The sequence below is a fragment of the Aspergillus brunneoviolaceus genome, assembly GCF_003184695.1.
Source record: "Aspergillus brunneoviolaceus CBS 621.78 unplaced genomic scaffold BO95scaffold_4, whole genome shotgun sequence".
Taxonomy (NCBI): Eukaryota; Fungi; Ascomycota; class Eurotiomycetes; order Eurotiales; family Aspergillaceae; genus Aspergillus; species Aspergillus brunneoviolaceus.
The window spans coordinates 505276-520770 of NW_020290734.1; the positions used below are offsets into that span (position 1 = coordinate 505276).

Genomic DNA, 15495 nt, shown 5'->3' on the forward strand with positions numbered 1-15495 from the left:
TTGGCCAATTGCTGTTCTGGGGACCTACACGTGTGGTCTCGTGCCTTGCTTTGCCGTCTTATCTACTGCATACAACCGATGAGATAGCCATGCCGAGCGAGAAAGTTATAAAAGACCGTGGTCATGCCGCTCTCGAATGCCTGAGCAGATGCACGTCAATTGAATATTCCATTCCCCGTCAACATTCTTGTACGGAGCTGAAGGCACGCGACCATGAAGACCGCTGCTGCATCCGCCTTGCTGGTGGCCCTCTCCGCCACGCTTGCTCACGCACGTCCTGTCGCCGATGAACGCTATCCATACACTGGACCGGCCGTTCCCGTGGGAGACTGGGTGGACCCGACTGTCAATGGCAATGGAAAGGGCTTTCCGCGTCTGATTGAGCCCCCAGCCGTCCGGCCCGCCAGCGCCAACCCTCGCAACAATGTGAACGTCATCTCCTTGTCGTACATTCCCAAGGGCATGCACATCCACTACCAGACCCCCTTCGGGCTAGGACAGACCCCATCCGTGATCTGGGGCAAGAGTCCTCACCAGCTCAACAAGGTGGCCCGCGGTTATACCCACACGTAAGCATTGAAGTCTTATCCTGTGCACTCACCCGAGAGAAAGCAAATCCCCTAACATCGGACCAGCTATGCCCGCACGCCGTCCTGCTCCGAGATCAAGATCACCACCCAGTGCAGCGAGTACTTCCACGAAGTCAGCCTGGAAAACCTCGAACCCGGGACGACCTACTACTACCAGATCCCGGCCGCCAACGGCACGACCAAGTCGGAAGTGCTGAGCTTCAAGACCGCGCGCGAGGCCGGTGACAAGGGCTCCTTCAGCGTCGCCGTGCTGAATGACATGGGCTACACCAATGCGCACGGCACGCAGAAGCAGCTGATCAAGGCGGCCAACGAGGGGACGGCCTTCGCCTGGCACGGCGGTGACATCAGCTACGCGGACGACTGGTACGAAGGCACCTTGGCGTGCGAGTCCTCCTGGGACGTCTGCTACAATGGCACCAGCACGGAGCTGCCCGGAAACCTGCCGCTGCCGGACGAGTACAAGAAGCCGCTCCCCGCGGGGGAGATCCCCAACCAGGGAGGTCCCCAAGGTGGCGATGTCAGCGTCATCTACGAGTCCAACTGGGACCTGTGGCAGCAGTGGCTCAGCAACGTGACGGTCAAGATCCCATACATGGTCATGCCCGGTAATCACGAAGCCGCATGCGCGGAATTCGATGGGCCAGGCAACATCCTCACGGCCTATCTGAACGACGACATCGCCAATGGCACTGCCGCCGAGGATAAGTTGAACTACTACAGCTGCCCCCCTTCTCAACGGTGAGCACTTCCCCCGCTCCCCCAACTGTGATCGGTACTGACGAGCTGATGCAATCCAAGAAACTTCACTGCATACCAACATCGCTTCCGCATGCCCGGCGAGGAGACCGGCGGCGTGGGCAACTTCTGGTACTCGTTCGACTACGGCCTGGCGCACTTTGTCTCGATCGACGGCGAGACCGACTTCGCCAATAGCCCCGAGTGGCCCTTCGCGGAGGACATCAAGGGCAACGAGACGCACCCCACAGCGGAGGAGACCTTCATCACTGACAGCGGGCCCTTCGGCGCGGTGGACGGCAGCTACAAGGACACCAAGAACTACGCGCAGTACAAGTGGCTGCAGCAGGACCTGGCCAAGGTCGACCGCAGCAAGACCCCCTGGGTGTTCGTCATGAGCCACCGCCCCATGTACAGCTCGGCGTACTCGTCGTACCAGCTCCACGTGCGCGAGGCCTTCGAGGGCCTGTTGCTGAAGTATGGCGTGGATGCTTACTTCTCAGGGTGAGTCTGGCCCCTTTTGCCGGGCGCAAAGCCCCGCCTTTCCTCGGTTACAGACAATCTAACCCAGCACAACAGACACATCCACTGGTACGAACGCCTGTACCCCCTCGGCGCCAACCAGACCATCGACACCGCCAGCGTCGTCAACAACAACACCTACATCGCCAACAACGGCAAGTCGATCACCCACATCATCAATGGTATGGCGGGCAACATCGAGAGCCACAGTGAGTTCAGCGAGGGCCAGGGGCTGACGAACATCACGGCCGTGTTGGATACCGTGCACTACGGGTTCAGCAAGCTGACGGTCAAGAGCGAGACGGAGGTCAAGTGGCAGTTTATCCGCGGGGATGATGGGTCGGTCGGAGACGAGGTTACGTTGCTGAAGCCTTCTGCCGTGAAGGCGAAGGGGAAGGGCAAGGGCAACGGAAAGGCGTATTCTGGCTTTCGGGCTTGAAAAAAAAAGTTCACGAAGTAGGGGTAGTCGTATGACTGCTGATGATGTATGTACTGTATAGTGGGCCTATCGATGTTAATATCATTGTTGTTGCTGTGAGTATGTTTGGTGGTGCACTGCCCACACGCTGCTCGCCTTTTGGGTCATTTCACTCTTTCCCAGACCCATCCACGTGCTGTGACTTTGACTGTAAGATTTCACTGCTGCAGAAGGACTTCTTTCGATATCAGTCGTCTTTCGAACGTGGTGTGTCGATTCAGCCTCAAGTATACAATCGGACCCTCTAAAGTCATTCTGCATCATGGTTACATACTCATGTGATATCGATGCACCCCCGATCTTCTTCAGTTTGAGTCATGTGACCGCATCTCTATAGTAGGAGAGTGAGGTCTTCCAGCCAGCCCCTCCGTGAAGATCCCCGTGTGTGCTGCATTGAGGTTCCTTCAACTGACGCGCGATGGAAGAACAAAGAAGCGAAGTCCAGCAATCGAGTGCTTTGAAATAATGGCTTTGTCATAGAGCCATCGCATTGTACTGTGGTATTGCTGTGATAACGCAGCACACGCTATCTCCGGTGGCTTCTTTCCCCAATGCAGAGATTTTCCTTCTCGATTCATTGTCTCATCTCTGCAACAATCGCCCGGAGAGAAGACGGCAAGATACATCTCTACGCGAAAAGTCATCAGCAAGATAGACCTCTCTTCCGGCTCGTGCTGAACAAGCCTCCGGGATCTGAGTTGACAAGCAACCACCGTTCTACCTCATCATGCCCGCAAGACACGTGCTTCAAGGGCAGATTGAGATATCATCGTTCCAGCTGGTCAAACTAACCATTCGTGTCGAAGTCGCGACCATGGAGACGACCTGACCCCTGTACGAATGCTTGCAACACAGTCGGTGCTACTACAAAGCATCGAAGATAATTCCCGACACGTCTTTCACGACCATCGCAACGATTATGATCGCCTTGCTTTGATCTTCTCTCGACTTTTCAACCGAGGAGCTCCAAGGGATTCCCTTCTCGACACCCTTCAGGTCCAAGGTGTTTAGCATCAGTTGTGCCCATGGAATGGATATAAATAGAACCACATTCATCCCCGTCTCCGGTCTCGACGAGCACTCCATTGCTACACGCACCATCCCGATCAGCCACTTATCTATATTCCGACACCCAGTATAGAGAATGACACCCACAATGTCGTCCACCAAGGCTGTCCCGTCCGCATCCCCATATACCGAAGTAGGCACGGTCCCCAACCGCTGCGAATGCGTCGCGGAGTCCAAGTCCGGGAACTATTGGGACGACGAACCCCTCCGGGAGCAAATCCTCAAGGCCAAGGCAAACCAGCAGAAGGAGTGGTGGATACCCCGGCCCGGGCATTCCCTGGACCTCTGGGGGCGGCTGCTCAGCGACACGTTCGGCCTCGCCGGCGACGGAGAGATCCTCCCCGACAACCTCGATGACACCCTGCCCGCGCACGTGGTGGCGGCGGAGATCTACAACGCGCGGTACCCCTTGACCGGCGTCGTCCGGTACCTCCGCCTCTCGGAGTGCGTCGGGAGGCCCCTCTGGCCGCTGACGGACTGTGCACTCGTGGTGATCGATCTGATCCCCGGGAACTCTTCGAAGCTGGTGCGTGAGGCCTTCCCGGAGCGCGCTAGAGCTCTGGATCGTCTCATTCGGAGCAGCACCACCCCCACCCACAAGGAGGAGGAGCCACGCATAAAACAGGAAGGGAGGGAGGAGGAGGAGCCGGTGAAGGAACTCGTCCGATACCCCTTCATCCGAGTCTTCTGCACCTGGGGCGACAAGGAGCACCCGGACCCGTCGCTGGACGAGTGCCGCGAAATCGTCACCCAGCTGGGGATGACGGACGAGGCGCGCCGCACGTGTCGGGCGTTCTTCCTCGCCAGGGGCTCCAGGGTCGGCATCTATACGTGGGATCGGAGTGGGCCGCAAGGCCGCCCGATCCAGGACCGCACGGTGCTGCCACTGCGCGTCCACCCGGACCAGGGCGATGACCCCTTCCTCTGCCTGGCGGACGATCATGCGCGGGTGGGGAAGATTGTGCAGCAGCTGTCGAGGGAGGTGCATGCCGTCCTCAAGCTGGCGGCATTCTGGTAAGTCCTCTGGTCCAGGCGCTTTTCTTGTTCACACCGCTGTCTTGCCGTTAGTGTACTTTGCCTTACAATCCAAGTGACTATATTCATGATTTTTCGTTCTATCTCTCCTTTCCCTTTTCCTGTTTCCTTGTTCCCTTTCTTTTGCTGTCCGTTAGAACTCTGTTGTGTCAATGTGCATGAACGCCCCATTCTTTGTACCCGAGAACGCTGCTGACGACAGGAAGCCGCGCCCATCTTGAGCTCCCTTCAATTTTGGTCAGCACAGCTGGCCTATGACAAGAAGCCACCATAAGCGAGAGTATAAAGCATCATGCGTGCGTGCATAATTGCGGACAAGAGTCCATAGTCTCCTGGTCTGTACGGAGACTCCTCTACATCATGCTTTGTGCTTAAGCCAGCTGTGACCGAGTGATAGTTTGAGGACTGCTGCTTGGAGGACTGCATAAAAGCCACCGATTGTGAGCAAGGAGGTATAAGTATTCGAACCCCGGATAAAAAAATTTGATTCCAAGTCGAGGGTGTTGTTGTTGTTCTCTTACCTTGGGAGGGTTACCGGAGGGAGATAAACGCTAGATCCGATCAGATTAATAGCGGACGGCCAGGAAGTCCGCCCGGCCTCCGGATGCGCCCGGAATTGCTCGGCTCGACACACCTGGCAATGCAATTCCAGCTGCCTTGTTCCACGGTATTTCCCCTCATAAATGTCATAAATTAGAATAATTACCCCACCTTCTGAGCGAGGGATCATAAATCAATAATCACATTTCCTGTTGCACTGCTGAAGGTGTTGTCGTCATGGCGGACCGCGGCCCCCCTCTCCCCTTTCCCCAATCCCTGTGATGTGGTGAACCGTTGCGGCGTGCATTAGACCTCTCTGCATTGTACTTATGCACTTTCCAAATTTTCCCTGCAATAACAGCACGGCATTGGAGATCCATGGCACAGAGATAAGCGAGAGGCCAGATGCGCCCTCCAAGCTGGCAAAAGTACCAGATGAGGGGAAATGGAACTGTTTTGGGCCATGTGCTGCTCCAACCCTGGCCATAAGCGGGCCGACTATAGAGACGATCACCCTGTCACTCCGAAGCTTACGGTCGCATTGTGTCTGGAAATGTTGATCAGGTAGCATGAAGAGAGAGAGAGAGAGATACGATGGGTCAACCGCCGTGGCGCTCTTATTATGAGTCTCAATTGCTATTTGCCCGTTCTCTTCCGATATTCCAGGGCTGATGTCGGGTGGGCTCACCTGGAAAGAAGAAAGAGAGTAATTGTTGTATATCTTGCAGGAGCTCCGCACTAGGCGGGATCTCAACCGCATGGGGTGATGCAGCGAGATGGCTCCACGTCAACCCTGCCCATACGAGGACCCCCCGGTCATCATCTATTCCCCCGACCGTGTAAACACTATAGAATGCAGCCTCTGATAGGGTGTCACGAGTCAAACCGTCTCGTAACCGAAGGACAGAAACCTGCCAGAATCCATGATCCCGACCGATGCGGCCGAAGGGGAAACCCCCCCCAGGTGCCCCAAAGGGGAATAGCGCCGAACGTGGCCAGCCCTGACGACGTCATGGACTTCCGGCCAGATTCGGTCGATGATGCATCAGTGCTTTCACTGTCAGACCATACCTTACCACTCACTCCCTTATAAAGATGGAAGAGGGGAACACAGCTATCACACACAAGGAGTATCTCCCCTCCATCACCTAAATCCCCCATTCTGCAATCACTCACTCCATTTCACAATGCCCTCCGACGAGCTGAGCATATCGGCCTACGGTGCCGCCCGCTCCACCATCAAGGGCGAACCCCTCGATGCTGAGGAGATCCGCAAGACCGATGCCTATTTCCGCGCCAGCTTGTATTTGTGCCTGGGCATGCTCTATCTCCGGGACAACGTTCTGCTGCAGGAACCCCTGAAGAAAGAACACCTGAAGGCCCGTCTTCTCGGCCACTGGGGGTCCGATGCCGGCCAATCTTTCACCTGGATTCACATGAACCGCCTGATCAAGAAATACGACCTGGATGTGCTGTTCATCTCGGGCCCGGGCCACGGCGCCCCCGGGATCCTCTCGCAGTCGTATCTGGAGGGCGTCTACTCCGAGGTCTACCCGGACAAGTCCGAGGACGTGGTGGGGATGCAGAAGTTCTTCAAGCAATTCTCCTTCCCCGGGGGCATCGGCAGCCACGCCACGCCGGAGACGCCGGGCAGTCTGCACGAGGGCGGGGAGCTGGGGTACTCGATCTCGCACGCCTTCGGCACCGTCTTCGACCACCCCAACCTGATCACGCTGACCATGGTGGGCGACGGCGAGGCCGAGACGGGCCCGCTGGCGACCAGCTGGCACAGCACCAAGTTCCTGAACCCGATCACCGACGGCGCGGTGCTGCCGGTGCTGCACCTGAACGGCTACAAGATCAACAACCCGACGCTGCTGGCGCGCATCAGCCACGAGGAGCTGTCCGCCCTCTTCTACGGCTACGGCTGGACCCCCTACTTCGTCGAGGGCAGCGACCGCGAGAGCATGCACCAGGCCATGGCCGCCACGCTGGAGCACTGCGTGCTGGAGATCCGCAAGTTCCAGCAGCAGGCGCGCGAGTCCGGGAAGCCCTTCCGGCCGCGGTGGCCGCTGATCGTCCTGCGCACCCCCAAGGGCTGGACCGCGCCCCGCGAGGTCGACGGCAAGCTCCTCGAGGGCTTCTGGCGCGCCCACCAGATCCCCATCACCGACGTGCTGACCAACCCCGCCCACCTCCAGGTGCTGGAGGACTGGATGAAGAGCTACGGCCCGGACAAGCTCTTCGACGAGGGGGGCAGGCTCATCCCCGAGCTGAAGGCGCTGGCCCCGACGGGCAACGCCCGCATGAGCGCCAACCCCGTCGGCAACGGCGGCCTGCTGCGGCGCCCGCTCGACCTGCCGGACTTCCGCCAGTACGCGCTGAATGAGATCGAGCCGGGCGTCTCGGTGCGCGGCAGCATGATCAACATGTCCAAGTTCCTGCGCGACGTCGTCGGCCGCAACCTGACCAACTTCCGCGTGTTCGGGCCGGACGAGACCGAGTCCAACAAGCTGTCCGAGATCTACAAGGCGGGCAAGAAGGTGTGGCTGGCGGATTACTTCGAGGAGGACAACGACGGCGGCAACCTGGCGATGCAGGGCCGGGTGATGGAGATGCTCAGCGAGCATACCTGCGAGGGGTGGCTGGAGGGGTACGTGCTGTCCGGGCGCCACGGGCTGCTGAACAGCTACGAGCCGTTCATCCACATCATCGACTCGATGGTCAACCAGCACTGCAAGTGGATCGAGAAGTGCCTGGAGGTGGAATGGCGGGCGAAGGTGGCGTCGCTGAACATCCTGCTGACGGCGACGGTGTGGCGCCAGGACCACAACGGGTTCACGCACCAGGACCCCGGGTTTTTGGACGTCGTCGCCAACAAGAGCCCCGAGGTGGTGCGCATCTACCTGCCGCCCGACGGCAACACGCTGCTGTCCGTGACGGACCACTGCCTGCGCAGCGCCAACTACGTGAACGTGATCGTGGCGGACAAGCAGGACCACATCCAGTTCCTGGACATGGACGAGGCGATCGCGCACTGCACCAAGGGGCTGGGGATCTGGAACTGGGCGAGCAACGACCAGGGCCACGAGCCGGACGTGGTGATGGCGTGCTGCGGCGACGTGCCCACGCACGAGGCGCTGGCGGCCACCGCGCTGCTGCGCGAGCACGTCCCGCAGCTCCGGGTGCGCTTCGTCAACGTGGTCGACCTCTTCCGGCTGATCTCCAAGATCCACCACCCGCACGGCATGTCCGACCGCATGTGGAAGTCCATCTTCACCGACGACAAGCCCATCATCTTCAACTTCCACTCCTACCCCTGGCTCATCCACCGCCTGACCTACAAGCGGCCCGGCCAGCACAACATCCGCGTCCGCGGCTACCGCGAGAAGGGCAACATCGACACCCCCTTCGAGCTAGCCGTGCGCAACAACACCGACCGCTACAGCCTGGCCATCGACGCCATCGACCACGCCCAGTCGCTGGGGAACACCGCCGCCGGCGTGCGCGAGAAGCTGCTGAACATGCAGCTGATCGCCAAGCAGAAGGCGTTCGACGATGGGTTGGATCCGGATTATATCCGCAACTGGACGTGGCAGTGGCCGAAGAAGAAGTCGGAGGGGGTTTAGGTGCCCCACCCAAGCTCCAAGTTCGACGATCACTTCCTCTATCTTAATGCTCAATTTTTCAAACTAGTTGGCGAATGCTATCCCGAAATCTAGTACCTAGTACAATCTAATGAATGGGATGCCCTTTCCGAAAAGTTCAATACCTCATAACTCATAACCCTGATCATCACTCCGTAGCCCTATTCCCTATACCCCCTACCGGGAAAAGAGACTAGAGCCCAACCTCCAACACCCCCGAATAAGCACACTGCATCTTGATATACTCCGCCGTGCGATTCCGGCACACCCACTGCGACGCATCAGTGTACGCATCCAACCGCACCTCCCCTTGCTCCACCAGACTGGAGTTGCTCGTCTGCACGCGCAACGTGAACCGGTCGATGTGGCTGCCCAATCCGTCGGGGAAGCTGACCTCGTAGGCCGGGTTGTAGCATTTCACGGTCGTGGAGACGGGGACGGGTTGTGTGGGGTGCCTTTGAGACAGAAGGTTAGCCGGGAAAGGGGAGTAAGGGGGAAGAAGGGGAAGAGGGGGAAGGAACGCACCAGTTTACGTTGCAGATGGTTGGGGGGGCGTCGGTGTTGGGGTCGGAGAGGGTCAGGTTCAAGAGGCCGAAGTCGAGGTCGGAGAGGGTGCGGGCGGTGAGGGTGGTGATTTGGAGGGGTTGCAGGGTTTCTCTTTTGGGGATTGTGGGGATGGCGGTGGTGGTGGTTGCAATTGTGATTAGGAGGGTGGTGAGGAGGGCGGGGAGTTGCATTTTGAGGGTTTTGTTTTGGTGGTGGTGGTGGTGGTGGTGGTGGTGGTGTTGTAGTAAGGAGTAAAGGTGGATGTGAAGATTAGGTGGATTTGAAGTGTAAGTGTCTGTTTGGTCGTGTTGGTGGAGTTGTATTCTGATAGAGCGGTGGATGTGGTGGGTGTACAGTGCGCTTTATAACGCCTTCATAAATCCCATCAGTGTAAGGTGGGCAATGATGTGAGACAAGCCCCGCCAGTCAAAGGGTCTGACAGGACGATTGTTGTGTTGGGTGGCTGGGAGTGCTTTTCAAGTTTCAACTGAACAGCACAGCAGCTTCAACGAATCCCGATGTGAGGCTGAGCCCGCCGATGATCCGATCGGCCGTCCACTCCTTGTCAGTGGCTGGCTATTCTTAGCGTCCGCCCCTGATTCTCCACACTCAATGAAGAACAGGGCTGCCTAGGGAGTAGGTAGATTTCTGATCATCCTGCAGAGAGCGTTAACACTACGCACTACGGAGTACTTTAGCATTGTCTTTGAGTATTCTTGTTCTTTGACCGCGACAAAAACTGCTTCATCTATATATCTACATACTGAAGCTACAATTGCCCAAACAATGGACTGGAAGTACCGTACAAAAGGGGTTCAATTGAATTGACTACAGATTTTGAGCAATTAGCCAACGTTAGATGTAGACATTTTATCCAAGCCCTAGTGATGGACTTGCATAAGCCTTTGCTGCATCAAACGCTTCTCAGTAACAAGAAACAAGACCCTGGTTCCCGGCTGTTGCCGCGCCTCGTTTGCTTTCGAGCCCTCGCCCCCATTCACCCCGCTAGCGCTTATCCCTTCTGCCTCGACCCTGGTTTGTCCTACTGGTCGATCCTTGCAATAGCTACAGACCTTATTCCCACCCGTTCACTGGCTGGGAAGATTGTTGGCTGCGGAGAATCCCTCCGAACATCGACCGATATAAGCAGCTCAGCTATTCTGTCTTGCGACCAGTATAGTTGCCTAGAGTACAAGACTCCAATGACCAGGTTGGCACCGGAGAGGATAGTCCAGCTCTGTCGTAGAGTGAATAAATAGAAGAGCTGCGTAATAGTGAACAAGAACACTAATTGAGCCACCAAGCCGGTGTGCCAATTGGCAACTTGCATAGATAGATTTATGCTTGCCGGTGGCCCGGATCGGTTCCTATCGCAGTGCAAACAGACTCTGCGATGAAATTCATATCCAACACCATCGCCACGCAGAGACTACTGCAAACTGCTTTGCTAACCTAGAGGACAGCTTATCTCAGCCCAGTTTCTGGGACTGGAGGCTGGAGTCATCCCGCATAGCCTTTGGCCCCCAATCTGGGGATGTGTTGGTTCGTCGGGCATTGTCAGTGGGTGATGGGAGCATGTAGCTTGCTTTTTCTCATTGCCCCAGTACTGTGGCTGGCCGTTGGTCTCTCTTTCCTGAAGTTGACTTTCTCTCATGGATCAGGATCCACCGATTGATGCTTCTCACAGCTTCTTCGAGCTTACGGTGAATCTCAGGTAGGTCTTTACTGGGGAATGCTTGTCTTTCCTGAGTGGTCCTATTGCATATCTTCTTATTGCTAGACAATTACCTCGCAACCTTCGCTCAGTCATGGTAGGCCAGTGTCAACGTGTGATTGATCGGTCTTCTCATTATATACCTACCTGCCTAGTTGCCTCTTTGTCCAAGGCGCTCTTTCAAAACTACATGAGTATCAGAGTATCCCCCGCCTCAGAATCTCGTCGATGGGCATCCATCATAAGAAAATGTGAGAATCCTATGACGGAGCTAATCATAACCACCGCTGACGCTGCCATGGTCAGTCCGATCCCGAGGTGTGGATATACGACGAGCACGCTCAGAAGGGAGTTTTGGAACACGGAGTGAAGCATTGTTGTGCTTTTTCTTACAACAGAAATTATTTCAGGAATTTTCCGGCTCCATCATGATCAGAAGATTTATATGAGGCGATGAGTGTTGTTTGCGGCTCTGCAGAAGCAGTAATGAAGTCCTTCATAACTTGCCGTTATGCTAGGTCGGCGAACTACATTTGTTGAGAGAATATTTTCATCTCCAATATGTATGTATTGTCAATTTTTTAAGGTGAATGTCCTGGTTACCCAACCAGGAAGAAGCTGAGTTGCCGGAGAGCTTCATTCCCTTCTCTAGGATCTCTTTCAAAAGCTTTCCCTACTACCCAATCCCCATTATAAATACTCCCATGCATCCTTTTCAATGTCTCCTGTTGTTGTAACTTCAACTCGCACGGAGTCCATTAGATCGCGGATAAAGCGACTGGTTTGTTTAATCACGATCTGACTACCCACGACCGCAAAATGTCGACAATCCCTACCTATGAGCCAGGCGATCCAATGCCGACTTTCAGGATCCCGCCTCCGCCAATGGCCGCAAGCGCGTTCTGGAGCATTCCGGTGATCAAAGACTTCCTGGCTATCACAACCCGGACCCAAGCCGTGTGCAAGATAGAGGATACCGCGGAGATGTGGCGAAGGATCTTGGCGGTACGTTTTGATGACTGGAGCCTCGCTTTTAGCCCCGTCAATAGCCCGCTGACCGAACCTCCAGAGAGCCCCGATCTGTCCGATCTGTCCGAGTTGGATGATGACATTGATGATGAAGGCATGAGCTCAGGCTCTGACATCCCATTTCGACCTCCTCCGGGCCTCCTTCCCTACTCGGTCCCGCCGCCGCCGCCACCACCACCATTGTATCTCTTCGGAGCACGCAATGGCATACTGAGCCAGCCCACAGCCGGCAGGCTGGGTATGAGCATTCCACCGGCATCGACCACTCAGCGCGGCGACTCGGCCAACAACGCCAGCAGCAGTGGGTCGGACATTCCTTTCCGGGCTGCTCGCAGGTCACTTCCGTATCCACCGCCCTTGTTCATACGCCAGTACTTGGCGGCTGCAAGGGAGGGCACCCGAGTTGGGCCGATCAGACGGTCCCAGACCCGCCCTGCTGCTAACCCTAAGACCTCACGACGTCCACTGCAGCCATATACACTCCTGGACCCATCTTGGGACCTCGGACCACGCACGCAGATCCCACGTCAGGTTCTCTCTGCCCTGCGTTCGACAGCAAGCCACGAGGAAAACACATCGCGCAGCGATGTCAGCACTCAGCCCGAGGGCCCTGTGCACCCACACGGCGCAGCAACCGGATCCTCTGATAGCGAAGAATCCACCGCCTCCACCATGAGCTGTGCTGCTCCAATCGTGGTCCACGAGCTGGGAACCGCCATCTTCTCGCCCGATGGCACCGAGACGGACTCCAACGCCCCATCCCTGACCTCCTCCTCGTCCCCATCTAACCAAGAGGCACCCTCAGACCCCTACACCTCCGCCTCTCCCACCCTAAACTCCCCCTCCCCGCCTCCCAGCCGACCCTGGGAAATCACCGACCCCACCCTCACCCCAACTTACACCCTGATTCAGACCAAACACGACTGCAGGTCCGTGTCCATGTTGCCCACGGAGATGCTGACGCTGGTCATGACGCGCGCCCTGCCGGGCCACCTCCCCCTCCCGTTCCTGCTCCTCTACTGCCTCCCGGGGATCGGCGACGAGGAACAAGAAGCCGCGATGATCGAGTGGCGCGACGTGAAGGAGCACGCGCTGCACGAGATCTCGGAACTGGTCGACCGGTACACCGACCTCATCGGGGATGACGGGAAGCGGCAGCGCGCGCGCACGCGGCTGCTGGCGGATCTGCGCTTGGGGATCGCCACGGGGTCGAGCGTGCGCATGTACGACTTCGATCGCGGGGACGACGGGGTGTTTCTGCTCGAGGAGTGCGCGTGGGCCAAGCAGGCGGGGCCGCGGTTGGATGTGCGCGAGACGCCGATCGCGTTTTCGAACCTGGTGGATCGCATTGCGGGGTGGGAGAACTAGTTTCACCTCTGGGTATGGGGATAAGGTGTCGAGTGGATGTTTCGACTTAACATAACACCTCGACATAAAAACAAACAAAATAAAAATAAAAAAGTGCCTAGCGTTGCTAGGTTAGATTACCTCTATCAGTAATTTTGTAATACTGCCTGTTCTGTATGAACCCAGCGATCTAGAGCCCCACGATATACATCGTGAATAATATACAGACAATGTAAACCCAATTCCCCTCTATATTTCAGAAAGCTCTAACAAGCGGAAACCAAACTATTCCGCGACCGAACCGGACTGCGCCCCTGCAAGCCGGACCCCTCCGACTCCACCTGCCTGACCACGGTGGTCATCGTGCCCGTGGTCGCCGTCTCCGCGCCCGCGACACACTCATCCCAGCCCTGCGGGGTGGTGACAAACGCACTGGTCGCACTGGTATTCGACAACGGATCGGCATCGTTGAGACTCGGGCCCTTGGCGATCTGCACCAACCGGCCCAAGATGGCATACTCCAGCTTCAGCTTGATGCTGTACGCGACGGGCTTGAACATGACCTGCAGGGCGTAGTAGCCGGCATACTCGATGGCGACGACGGCGAGATCCAGGACGAGGATGACGATGTTGATGACGAGCAGCTGGGCGAGGATGAGGCGGCGGGGGCGCTCGGGCCGCAGCCGCAGCATCTTGATGGTCTCGTAGACGTAGATGCCGGAGAGGAGGGCCTCCTGGACGCAGAAGGCGACGAGCTGAATGCGCTCCATGGCGTTGTAGCCGGCCTGCCAGCGCGGGGCGCCGCCCAGCGCCCCGTACAGAAGCACGGTGGTCGGGATGTGGAAGAGGGCCGCGTCGAGGACGATCGCCCCTAGGATCCAGGTCAGGAGCTTGGGCCGCTGCAGCACCAGGTGCAGCCGCGACCACAGCACCAGCGAGTGGCCCGTCACCATGCAGTACCACGTCAGCACGATCAGGGTCACCGAGATGTAGCGCGACACCTCCGGCGCGAACAGGAACAGCGTGTACCCCAGCACGTGCGGGATCAGGCTGAAGCTGGTGATGAATAAACTCCAGAAGTAGCAGCCCCGGTACGAGTGGAAGGTCGTCAGGCATAAGATCACCAGCTCGATCGCGTTGTACCAGGTGATCGCCGAGAAGGCGCTGATCACGTATTTTTGCACCGTGTCGCCCGGCGTCACGGCGCTGAAGCTGCCTCCATTATGGGTGGCGCGGTCGAAGGCGGACATTGCATTCCAGTCCGGGGCGTGTTTCATCTATCGACGAGAGGACGGGAGGGTTTGCGCATGGTGGTGGGATGCTGGTGCCCCGGCTGTCTGAGGGGTGAGGTTTCGTGGTGGTGATGAAGAAGAAGAAGACGGAGTCAGGTGTGAAGAAGATAGGGTTATGGTTCTCTCTTGTCTATACCGCGCCGCTCATGCGACCACTCCATGTTCCTGAACACGAAGCCAACACGAGAAAAAAAAAGGTTCTGCAGGGATTAAAGAAGGATTGGAAGGAGAAGGAAGAATTAGAGGAGAAGAGGGTTAAGGGGAGTTTAGGGGTGCTTTTTCGCCTCCCTCAACGTGGAGGGAGCGAGAGAAGGGAGCAAGGAGGCTTAATGGTAATATTCTGACGTCGTCGACCTGGGCGAGACTCGCGGCCGATTCCATGGTTGACGCTTCACCCGCTCGTCCTCTTGCCCGCAATGGGCAATTTGACTGCCACTGCGACCGGCGCCGATGCCTCTGGTTGGTCTCTGCTGAAGCTGAGTTTCTGAGTTTCTGCCAAGCAGCCCATCCCAATAGTCTTATTTGGTCGGTTTCGACCTCGCAAAGCGCAAAGCGAGATCGGATGCCAGTGGATTTGGCACGCTACGCACGCTAGCCCTAATCCATCCATCCCCCTTCCCCCCCCCCCCCCCCCCCCTCCCCCCCCCCCCCGCGTTCGTCCCAACTGAGACATCATGGCTTCAGGGGCGACTGCAGGCACCGCGATCAAAGTTTCTCCTCCCGATCGCTCGATCGGGAATTGATCGGCTTCGTGCGGGGGAAGCTGCTGGTCTGAAGCATGGCACGAGCGACCGCAGGGTAATTCATGTCGATCGCATGCAACATCCACCCCCGGGTTGATCTAGTCATGAGGTAATGCACCAACAGCTGATTCTTGGCCTCACTTCATGCTCAATTCCAAGACTTACTTCACTAGCAAAAATCGTTCATCTTGCCGGCAGATGTAAGG

The 15495-nt window shown here is 57.2% G+C and overlaps 6 protein-coding genes across 6 annotated transcripts; 3 read left to right on the forward strand and 3 right to left on the reverse strand.

Moving 5' to 3' along the window:
* The first annotated feature begins 76 nt into the window (after positions 1-76).
* On the forward strand, positions 77-2330 carry BO95DRAFT_158895 (purple acid phosphatase family protein). The gene is made up of 4 exons (XM_025580713.1): positions 77-569; positions 636-1331; positions 1392-1832; positions 1908-2330. The coding sequence occupies exons 1-4, from the start codon at positions 214-216 to the stop codon at positions 2287-2289; spliced, it is 1875 nt and encodes a 624-aa protein (XP_025447151.1). The 5' UTR covers positions 77-213; the 3' UTR covers positions 2290-2330.
* Positions 2331-3082: 752 nt separating this feature from the next.
* Positions 3083-4744, reverse strand: BO95DRAFT_158867 (uncharacterized protein). Its single transcript, XM_025580712.1, has 2 exons — positions 3484-4744; positions 3083-3416 (listed from the first exon to the last, which is right to left on the reverse strand). Exons 1-2 carry the CDS (start codon positions 4382-4384, stop codon positions 3193-3195), a joined length of 1125 nt encoding a protein of 374 aa, XP_025447152.1. The 5' UTR covers positions 4385-4744; the 3' UTR covers positions 3083-3192.
* A 1057-nt stretch (positions 4745-5801) lies between these two features.
* Positions 5802-8871, forward strand: BO95DRAFT_438426 (phosphoketolase family protein). The gene has a single exon (XM_025585511.1). The coding sequence runs from the start codon at positions 6159-6161 to the stop codon at positions 8598-8600; it is 2442 nt and encodes an 813-aa protein (XP_025447153.1). The 5' UTR covers positions 5802-6158; the 3' UTR covers positions 8601-8871.
* BO95DRAFT_438427 (uncharacterized protein) lies at positions 8462-9601 on the reverse strand. The gene is made up of 2 exons (XM_025585512.1): positions 9144-9601; positions 8462-9073 (listed from the first exon to the last, which is right to left on the reverse strand). Exons 1-2 carry the CDS (start codon positions 9353-9355, stop codon positions 8812-8814), a joined length of 474 nt encoding a protein of 157 aa, XP_025447154.1. The 5' UTR covers positions 9356-9601; the 3' UTR covers positions 8462-8811.
* Positions 9602-11697: 2096 nt separating this feature from the next.
* BO95DRAFT_478595 (uncharacterized protein) lies at positions 11698-13275 on the forward strand (the record flags this gene model as incomplete). Its single annotated transcript, XM_025590045.1, has 1 exon — positions 11698-13275. The coding sequence occupies one exon, from the start codon at positions 11698-11700 to the stop codon at positions 13273-13275; it is 1578 nt and encodes a 525-aa protein (XP_025447155.1).
* Positions 13276-13393: 118 nt separating this feature from the next.
* Positions 13394-14829, reverse strand: BO95DRAFT_438428 (uncharacterized protein). Its single transcript, XM_025585513.1, has one exon. It carries the CDS (start codon positions 14502-14504, stop codon positions 13521-13523), a length of 984 nt encoding a protein of 327 aa, XP_025447156.1. The 5' UTR covers positions 14505-14829; the 3' UTR covers positions 13394-13520.
* Between the last annotated feature and the right edge of the window lie 666 nt (positions 14830-15495).

What these genes read in the sequence shown, in the direction of transcription:
- BO95DRAFT_438427 (XM_025585512.1), bottom strand. Translation starts at nt 9,355, where the DNA reads ATGCAACTCCCCGCCCTCCTCACCACCCTCCTAATCACAATTGCAACC. An exon ending in ACCATCTGCAACGTAAACTG is followed by an intron (nt 9,074 to 9,143) that starts GTGCGTTCCTTC and finishes TCTGTCTCAAAG; the next exon opens with GCACCCCACACAACCCGTCC.
- BO95DRAFT_438426 (XM_025585511.1), top strand. Translation starts at nt 6,159, where the DNA reads ATGCCCTCCGACGAGCTGAGCATATCGGCCTACGGTGCCGCCCGCTCC.
- BO95DRAFT_158895 (XM_025580713.1), top strand. Translation starts at nt 214, where the DNA reads ATGAAGACCGCTGCTGCATCCGCCTTGCTGGTGGCCCTCTCCGCCACG. An exon ending in GCCCGCGGTTATACCCACAC is followed by an intron (nt 570 to 635) that starts GTAAGCATTGAA and finishes ACATCGGACCAG; the next exon opens with CTATGCCCGCACGCCGTCCT. An exon ending in GTGGATGCTTACTTCTCAGG is followed by an intron (nt 1,833 to 1,907) that starts GTGAGTCTGGCC and finishes CCAGCACAACAG; the next exon opens with ACACATCCACTGGTACGAAC.
- BO95DRAFT_438428 (XM_025585513.1), bottom strand. Translation starts at nt 14,504, where the DNA reads ATGTCCGCCTTCGACCGCGCCACCCATAATGGAGGCAGCTTCAGCGCC.
- BO95DRAFT_158867 (XM_025580712.1), bottom strand. Translation starts at nt 4,384, where the DNA reads ATGCACCTCCCTCGACAGCTGCTGCACAATCTTCCCCACCCGCGCATG. An exon ending in CAGCCTTGGTGGACGACATT is followed by an intron (nt 3,417 to 3,483) that starts GTGGGTGTCATT and finishes TGGTGCGTGTAG; the next exon opens with CAATGGAGTGCTCGTCGAGA.